The sequence below is a fragment of the Vicia villosa genome, linkage group LG1 (assembly GCF_029867415.1).
Source record: "Vicia villosa cultivar HV-30 ecotype Madison, WI linkage group LG1, Vvil1.0, whole genome shotgun sequence".
Taxonomy (NCBI): Eukaryota; Viridiplantae; Streptophyta; class Magnoliopsida; order Fabales; family Fabaceae; genus Vicia; species Vicia villosa.
The window spans coordinates 82,432,572-82,441,985 of record NC_081180.1 but is presented as its reverse complement, the minus strand read 5'-3'; the positions used below and the strand labels follow the sequence as shown (position 1 = coordinate 82,441,985).

The 9,414-nt window shown below is 35.1% G+C and overlaps 2 protein-coding genes across 2 annotated transcripts; one reads left to right on the top strand and one right to left on the bottom strand.

The window, feature by feature from the left end:
- Positions 1 to 366: 366 nt before the first annotated feature.
- LOC131643358 (TIP41-like protein) lies at positions 367 to 5,310 on the top strand. The gene is made up of 8 exons (XM_058913557.1): positions 367 to 580; positions 727 to 912; positions 1,054 to 1,144; positions 1,325 to 1,435; positions 1,730 to 1,789; positions 1,893 to 1,934; positions 2,223 to 2,351; positions 4,753 to 5,310. The coding sequence occupies exons 1-8, from the start codon at positions 438 to 440 to the stop codon at positions 4,855 to 4,857; spliced, it is 867 nt and encodes a 288-aa protein (XP_058769540.1). The 5' UTR covers positions 367 to 437; the 3' UTR covers positions 4,858 to 5,310.
- Positions 5,311 to 5,430: 120 nt separating this feature from the next.
- LOC131643359 (zinc finger protein 4-like) lies at positions 5,431 to 7,270 on the bottom strand. The gene has a single exon (XM_058913558.1). It carries the CDS (start codon positions 6,790 to 6,792, stop codon positions 6,208 to 6,210), a length of 585 nt encoding a protein of 194 aa, XP_058769541.1. The 5' UTR covers positions 6,793 to 7,270; the 3' UTR covers positions 5,431 to 6,207.
- Between the last annotated feature and the right edge of the window lie 2,144 nt (positions 7,271 to 9,414).

Sequence of the window (9,414 nt, the reverse complement as noted above, 5' to 3'; positions counted from 1 at the left end):
CACACACTATTTTACTACGAACCATTGTCCGTAGTATAATATTTTTTCTAATCGTGATAAAATATATATTTGGTAATAGTGACAATTGATATTATATATTTTACTTTTTAGGATGAGTTGTTTAGAAGAGATTTATCAAATTAACCAAGTTCCATATATTTTTTTTTAAAAATTCCCATACTTTTAAATTTGGTTGAATACCTATTTATCATTTAACTATTTAATATTATTTTATTATCTTAATAAATTTAAAATTTATACTAGTTTTATTTGATTATTCAACTATCCAAATTGAATAAAAAACAGACTAAACAACCCGACCCGTATACATACCCATTCATGTTCTCTCTGTTACTCGATTAATCACTGATCCAGTAACTTTTTATTTTTCGGACCAAAAATAAAAATCTCGAAGCGCGAGGGAGAAGGAAGCAACGATGGAATTGGAAGTCGACGATAACGACTTGAAAGCCGCCGGCGCCGAAATCTTCGTCGACGGTGGCCGGAGAGGCATCCGCATCCACGGCTGGTCAATAGAGTCTCGTAGGAACTCCATACTCAACTCGTCAAGCGTTCAAGAGTGAGTAATTCTTGCATCACACAATCAACACAAATTCCTCTAACCTCGAATAGTAAATTTCCATATGCTTGTTAGGAATTTTTATTCAATCTTGTGAAATTTTCAAATTTGTTATTGATTTGTTTCCGTGTTGTTTGCGTTTGCAGGTGGGAAAAGAAACTTGTAACTTCGCATTTACCAGAAATGGTTTTTGGGGAAAATGCTTTGATTCTGAAGCACTCGAATAGTGGCACTAAAATTCACTTTAATGCATTTGATGCTCTATGTGGCTGGAAACAGGAAGCTTTGCCTCCTGTTGAAGTTCCTGCAGCGGCTAAATGGAAGTTTAGAAGGTAAAAATTTGGAGTATTTTGAATTTTTGATGCAAAATTGAACTTTCATGTTTTATATGTTTAGCTCGAATTCTCGTTGCTTTTATAGGTATGTGAAACTGAATGTTAAATTTGTTATTGTCTGTGCCATCTATTGTGCAGCAAACCCTTTGAGGAAATAATATTAGATTATGACTATACATTTACAACACCTTATTGTGGAAGTGGTGCTATTGAGATTGATAAAGATCTGGTATGTATCCCTTTTCGTTTATTTGAGTTGTTGCCCTGATATTATTTTTTGTTTTTGCTAGAAAATGTAGTTTGTGCATAACTATCCGCTACCATGTTAGAGATTTAGTAAGAAAATCTGGAAAATCCCGTTAATATTAGTATTATGCTGTTATTCAAGGTATTTAATTTTTTATGGTAGAATGGGAGAAAGATATCTGAGGAAACCGGCAATCTCCGTTGGGAAGACTGCAAGGAACAAATTGATTTAGTTGCATTGGCATCCAAGGAGCCTATACTTTTCTATGATGAGGTAGGCTGTAATTAACCGTAAATGATTACTTAGCAAGCCTCTGTAGACAGGACTGTTTTAGTGAACAAATCTTTTTGTGTTTAAACCCCACCGGTTCTTTACTGTTGTGCTTCATTTTTACAAGTTGACCATGCAATTCCTTACTTGTGCAACATGCTATGTGTTTATTAAGAATGTCCCAGAACTGTAGTATATGTGTTTACTTTCCTGAGTATTTGATATGCTGTAAATTGTCCATTTTTTCTTCTTTGATGGTATTTTTATTTCATCAAAATGAATTCTCATCACGAGCAGGTGGTGTTATATGAAGATGAACTCGCTGATAATGGAGTATCACTTCTTACTGTAAAAGTGGTAAACACTGATTTGCTTTCTTTTGTTGATACAGAGATCATTTTTTGCTGTGCAAATTACTATGATTTTCAATGACTAATGATGTCACTTTTTGGTTTTATAGAGAGTCATGCCAAGCTCTTGGTTTCTTCTCTTGCAATTCTGGGTGAGCTGCTCCCTCTTCATATACTAAACTTCTTCATAAAGTTTTTTGAGTGAAGCTATGCTAAGCGAATTGCTTATCGCGTTGTTATTATTCTTATTGTTGATTTTGTGATTGTTTATCATAAATAATAAATGATAAAATATATGATACTGAAGTAATTGCTAAGGATCTATAATGCTTTTGACTGACTTGGATATTAATGTCACTGTGTCAGCTACACATTTACACACTTCACTGCTCTTTCCCTAAACTTGCAATTTTTTTCTGGTTGATTTGGGACTGTTACAGCTTAGAGTTGACGGAGTGTTGATTCGATTGAGGGAAACTCGTATGCACTGTGTATTTGGTGGAAGCACAAATCCTGTTGTACTTCGGGAGAGCTGCTGGAGAGAATCTACTTTTCAAGCATTGTCTGCGGTACGTTTGTGCTATGCATCACATGATATGTTCCTTATGTAAATTCTGAATGTAAATTTCATTGGCCGATGTTGACCTGTGTAAAGAGAGTGAAAGTGGGTGCATCCTTGTCTACCATAGGAGTTGTTTTGAAAAAACTGTTTTCCATGCTTCTTTTTTTGTTCAAGATTGTGAAAGAAGGGCTTTGGTAGCTTATGGTTTAGCTATTTAGCACTATCGATTCTACTTCTATCTCTGGCGTTCTTATAACACTCACCAATCATAGGTAAATGAAATAGTTAAAACTTACTCTTGTGAGAGAACCATTTTTCTTTGCAGGGATTCTCATTGAATTATTTATACCTTAGGTAATGTTGACAAACTCTAACGTTTCGTTGCTGAAATCATGTTGGTATTAAGGGTGTTCATGATTTAGATTTTATAGAATCCAAACAACAACCCAAAAAATGGATTGGATTTTGTAACAGTTTTCAAAAACTGGTTTTAGAAAATAGAACCGGTTTCATAATCGGATTAATTCAATATAAACCGGTTTGGTTCAAATTTATATGCAACCAATTTAAAAGCTGTCCAAACCAAGAAAATGAAAATCTGCTCAGAGGGATCAATAGCAAAAGGATCTAAAAAGCTGTCCAAACCAATTAAAAATATTTTTTTTTTACAAACAAATATAATCTGATACATAAACAACTTTTGTGTTGCCTATGGTGTTCTTGAGGGATCAAAAGCAAAAGGATCTAAAAAAAGTTATCATTGAATAATATAAAACAGTATGATAAAACAGGAATACTCATCATGAATGATCTTAGAATGCATGATTCATGATTGGATTTCTGCTCATCAATAAAAACGACTCAGATCTCAAAGAAGATCGCATACTTGTCCCGATCAGCAAACTCAACGGTAAATGAAGCCTTATAAGGATTTAGCGATTTATTCTCGAATTTACTTGATGAAGATGAATGTTGCTCAAGTGCCGAAGTAATATTTGTGGCTTGTAAGGTTTTATGGATGCAGCACAGTACGTGGTTCACAGAGAAGAAAATGGGGCAAGTTGGTTTCAGTTTTTGTTGGTTTTATATATAAAGTTTTATCCGATAAATGGAGAATAAACGGGGAATGTGTGATCAAAATCATATTTCTATCAATTTTTAGGGATTTTATGATCTGAAATTTTAGAGAGACTATAGAATATTGAGGAGAGAGTGTGGGTTTAGCAAAAGTGATGTCTCACTATCACCGTTTTGAGGTTTTGTTTTTCAAAAATTTAGATATTTTTTTTATGTATAACATTTTTAAATATAGTTATATTTTCGGTTATGGGTATCCAACAACTTGGATATGGATGTCCGACAGAATCAAAATATGGACTGGGAATTAACTTATCCTTTTTTTTGTAATCGGATATGGATATCTCACTTATCCTATTAAAATGAATACCTCTAGTTGGCATAGTACGTGAGTACTTGAACAGTTGATTTAGAGAAGGATTTGTGGAACCTCTCATTTTTATATCCAAGAACTTGTCAGTGTAGTAATCTATTATAATGCCCTAAAGAGCTAGCTGATTATGAAAGATAGCACTCCTTTAAGTTACTAAATCAAAGGCAAGCTGCCTTTGCACTGATCAATAAGTAAGAGGATACTTAACACCCACTACTCTAACTCAGAATGCTCCAAACTAAAGCTGAATATGTGCTATATTAAATGATAAGTATAAGTGCTCGAGAACAATTTTGTTAGAAAAAGTTGACAAAAGAGACATCAACTCAGTACCCAAATGATATTTAATACTCCATTACTCTTATTATAAGGGTGTGTATATACCACTAATTCAATTGAAAATATCTCATGCTCTTAACCCATTGAAATGCAAGGGTGAATAATACACTCTTACTCATTTTAGAGTAGTTTTTTTTTCTCCCGAGGAATCTCTATTATCGCTCATTCTTTCCCTTGCAATCTGTTCAACTCAAAAGTGTCAATGTTCAAGCCTCGTGACAGTTACAGCCATCTGAATGCTCAGTGGTTGTCAGCTTCTGATAGACCCGTATTATATTAGTTTTAGTTTCCCACCGCTATGTTTTCAGATGAAACAATTAGAGGTAGAGGAATACCTAGAAAAACTATAACAGGAACACTATTAAGAAAGATCTCGAGATTAACAAATTGGATAGAAGCATGGTCTTGGGTAGAATATTATGGCGGAATTTGATCCATGTAGCCGATCCCACTTATTGGGATAAAGCTTGGTTGTTATTATTGTTGTAGTATGTTTTCATTCTAGTCTTTTACTGTTCTTATTTCTCTTTCATTAAGGTGTATTATTTACAATTAAAAAATATTTATAAATTAATGCCGTATTTCTAATTGTACTTGACTGTCTGATTGATTGATGCAGAAAGGGCACCCTTTTGATTCTGCAGCATATAGTGATCCCAATATCATCAGCCAGAAGCTCCCTATTGTCAAGCGCGCGACCCAAAAGCTTGTATTTTCCTCTTAAAGTTATAAGGCTGTAAATGTCCTTCAGGGATTCTGATAAATTGTTATCTTGTTTATATTTTATTCTAACTTATTCCAAGATTGTTGAAATCATTACTTGCTTCTTATGGGATGAGCTCAGGTTGAGATGCGTGCAACAATTGTTTTGTACTTTTACAAAATGTGGGGGCTTAAACTTGCGGAGAAGGTAATGTGTGTAACTGAGCAGACACTCGCATGCTAACCATTTAAGGATGGTTTGTTTGGCTTACTGACAAACTTCACATCCAATAGTTTGGCTCATTTTCCAGTATTATTAGTGTGTTTTATTTAGGAAAAATTCTTTTAAAGCAACTGAAATGTTGAAATGTCTCTGGCAGATATCACTTGTCTTCCAATTATATTGCTTTTGGATAACAAATCATATTACAGGCTTACCAAATTATGAATGTCTCAGACTCTTCATATGCTTACATATTTTTTGTGTCCATTCATATTTGACATTGCTCACTTGACTCACTTTCAACATAGCTATAATTATAGAGAAAGCCCCATAAATTTTGAATAGGAATAACATACTGACTTTGAAGTACTGAAACAAATATATTTCTTTTCCTGTCTACTGACGGGCGTTAGTAAGCATCCACTCACGAGGCTTCAAAGTTTCAACTATGTTTATCTATTGAAATTGAAATACATCTTAGTTTGCTGATTTTAGATTTGAAGCTCTCTACCTATATGGAAGCATCCCTTCTTGAAAACACCAAACATTCAAATACTGGATAATAGATTTGGATGTTTGAGGTTGAGTTATGAAGATTGGGTGGTTGAGATTTTGAGCTGCCAATTTGTCAAATCCAACCTCTATCGATCGGTTGATTATAGGAACTATTGATTGCTGTGAACCCAAATCCCAAATGGTAAAGTGCTTGCACTAGTCCTTGCAGGCAAAATTTTAAACATTATGTTAACTAATACATTGTTTGGAAGTCAGCTTTTAAGGCCAGGTAGCTAAAGTCTCACATTTCCTAGGTTAGTAACAATGTAACATATGTAAAGTGAGCACTGCACATCAGGAACTACTTCAAGCATTAAGTAACTACTATAGATAGCTAGGGTGTTATAATTTGGTTTTTATTGCGCTTAACATGTAGTCATTTACATACAGTAGAAACTATAAATCACTAAATCTCCTATCATAACTATGCAGTACCATTTGGTAAGTTATTTGACTCTTCCAGATCAAGGGTCTCCTACCTGAGTAAGTGTCATGCTTATATTTCTTTTGATGAGTATTTGTCCTGCTTAGATCAATGAAAAAGCTCGTCAGGCTGAAAAGGAGGATAAGACGTCAAGGGGAGCCAACAAATCATCAGAGTCTGAGGTCTAAATCAAGCTTGAGTGATTCCTGTGGTAGCTGGGGCTGTTGTGAAACCATACGAAAGCTACCTGGCCACACCTGGTCTGCATGATATTCAGACGTGAAAGGTGCACATGCCATTCCGAGCCCTGTTGCATATGTTTCTTGAAAGCTTGGAACCACCATAGTTCCTCCTTTACATGGCTTATGCACTAGTGAATGAGCCTGGACACCAAGTGATCGAAACATTGGATTATTCATGGACATGCTCATTAGTGCCATCGTCCTCTGACTCTGAGATTGATATCTTCTGGCTGCACCTCTTTCCCTTTTGTGAGCATTCTGATGACCTCCTAATGCTTGTGAACTAAAAAACTTTCTCATGCAAAAGTTGCACGAAAAAACTTTGGCTGGTCTTGATTGTGAATCAGGGTCTTCAGCTGTCAGGAGTGAAGTGCCTCCTAAGCTCAAGTTTAACCACTCTTTGGGGTTGTCGTCATGTTCACTTCCATCATCACTGTTCTTATCTCTGTTCATCACTTCACCTGGTTGTTCCTTGGCTGTTGCTGCAAGAGTTGTTTCATCTCCCTCGATCATCCTGGATGCGTTCTGGTGTTCAAGGTAAGTTGAGTAGATAAGAAAATGCTTATTAGAATCCCTTTTAAGGTTAGTTCCAAATAAGAAAAAACTAACAGACAAATGTATCAGAGTGTAATGGAAGTTAGATGGGATGTTGTTTATTTTATGTCATCCCAATCAGTAACCCCACCCAGTGATGCTTGGTTCTGTAGGGAACGATGCTTATGTCATCTTCACTGTTAAACCCCTTTTCAAGCTCAGGATTCCCCACTACAATCTTTTACCCTTTTTCCTCTTTTCTCCTTACAAATTCCCAACCTTTCTTGGCTAACTTAGGAATAGCCATCTAAATATATGGTTGACAATGCTAAATCTTTCCATCTACTGTCAAAATCGAAATCGAATCACAGTTTATTTGAACTGCCTGCCAATATATGCTTACCCAATTTCACAAATCTTTATCTACTATATACTTTTTGAGTAGGATGTGTTTTCAAGATGGAGTCTTGATGTTTATCCATTTGGTTATTGGAATATGAATTAGTTGTTTATTTTAACCTTTTATATTCCACTTGATAGTGAAGTAGGAAATGACTTGTGAGCTTTGGCATATCTATACATATAAAGTAGAGTTAGGTTGGCTTTTCAATGCTTTTTGATATGATGTTTTGTGGGGAAGATTGGCACCATGATTGTACCAATAATGTTGATGAAAAGTTGGAAAGGAGATAACATGGTCTGTTGCTATTTTAGAGCATATGCCGAGTGTTTTCTTGTTGGGGCATATTATTATTAGTGTTCATTCCTCTTCAAACTTGTACTAGTTGGCAATGTTATGTACAGTGCCAAAGATGCATCAAGGACCCATTTGCACATAGCTTATCCATTTTAGTGGTCAAGGATATGTAGCCACTTGTACTTTCTTTTCCCTCACTAGCGGAGCAAAATTCCACAATTCTCCTGTGATGTAAAGGTGGTTGTTCTCTTCACATTTACTCTGAAAAAGAACACCTCACAAGACACCAACCAATCAGAGGATAGCTTTGTGGAATGTAAGCTAGACATGGAAAGTTTGTTCTTGCATTGTATAACAAGGAATTCAAGGAACAGAAATCATGTCATGGCTTTGATGATGAGACTAATCAAGCAGCAAAGTTAAACACGGCTACAAATTGAACAATTTCATCGTCATCAAATAGTTATTTTAAAAGGATTATTCTAGTGTGCAGCCAACAGTACTCCCTCCTTTCCAAAAGTGTCACTTTATCCTATAAGTTGTTTTAAAATTAATATCATTTTTACTTTTGATTATAAATTTTTTTTTTCTGTTATGCTCTCTGATTAATACTATATACACTAGTCTTAAAATATTATAATTCATTTTACATTTATGATGGTGAAAAATACACTACTATATGATGAGATTATTTGGTAATAATTTTAAAAAATCATAGACCAACAAAAAGAGCAACAACTAGGTTGTTTCTTATTTTTGTCAGTTCCTGCTACAATGCTGGAAATGGCAATCATAAGCTGTTTCTTAGACCACCAAGAAATAAGGTTATTTCCAAAGTAGATTGGAGCACCAAGGGAGTTCCCTCTGTCATTAGGGTTAGAGGCCCATTCACCATCATAATAAACGTAGAGAAATGGAGGAACAAAAGTGGACAGAGGAGAAAGTAATAGGCCATGTCCAATTGTGCTTTTTAGGTATCTAAGGATTCTTTTGACTGTCAACCAATGAGTCTCAAGAGGATGAGACATAAACTGGAAGACATTGTTGATAGAATGGGCAATGTCAGGCCTAATAATAGTAGCATATTATGAAACACCTACCAATAACCTATACAATGAGGGATCAGTGAGTGCTACAGACCCAGTTTTGACCAATTTTCATGTAAATTACATGAGTGTCTGCATAGGACAGGTTTCCAACATGTTGTTCTTCAAAAGTATATCCTTAATATATTTGGATTGAGTGAGCAAAAGAGAGTTCTAAGCAATTTTTTTACCTTAATTCCTAGGAAGTAATCAAGATCACCAAGTTTCATGAGAGGGAATGCAACATTGAGCTTTGAGATAATAGTTTGTAGAAGGGAAGACGAAATTCCTGTGATGTTAATGTCATCTACATAAATCAAGATGTAGATGGTGTGACCTACAAAAAAGTAGATAATCAAGGAGGGATCACACTTGCTAGGTTTGAATTGTAATTGAAGTAGGTGGTTTGAAGCCTTTCAAACCATTGTCTAAGTGCTTGTTTAAGGCATTAAAGAGCCTTATTAAGTTTGCAAAACAAAGAGGGATTGGAACTTTCAAATCCCTTGGGTTGTTTCATATAGACTTTTTCATGAAGAATGCCATTAAGAAAGACATTATTCACATATAGCTGCTGAATTGGCCACTTATAGGTAAGAGCTATATATAGCATAATTCAAATTGTGATATGTTTGTCCACAGGGAAAAAGGCTTCAATAAATTCAAACCCATATCTTTGATGGAAACCCTTAGCAACAAGCATGGCCTTGTGTAATACGGTGGGAGAACTGACTTTTTGAAATGTGCGGATAGCAATAGTCGCCACCGACTTTTATTTTATCCAATTGGAAAGGCAAAAAGAACAGGAAAGACATTTTAAAA

What these genes read in the sequence shown, in the direction of transcription:
- LOC131643358 (XM_058913557.1), top strand. Translation starts at nt 438, where the DNA reads ATGGAATTGGAAGTCGACGATAACGACTTGAAAGCCGCCGGCGCCGAA. An exon ending in AACTCGTCAAGCGTTCAAGA is followed by an intron (nt 581 to 726) that starts GTGAGTAATTCT and finishes TTGCGTTTGCAG; the next exon opens with GTGGGAAAAGAAACTTGTAA. An exon ending in TTGAGATTGATAAAGATCTG is followed by an intron (nt 1,145 to 1,324) that starts GTATGTATCCCT and finishes TTTTTATGGTAG; the next exon opens with AATGGGAGAAAGATATCTGA.
- LOC131643359 (XM_058913558.1), bottom strand. Translation starts at nt 6,792, where the DNA reads ATGATCGAGGGAGATGAAACAACTCTTGCAGCAACAGCCAAGGAACAA.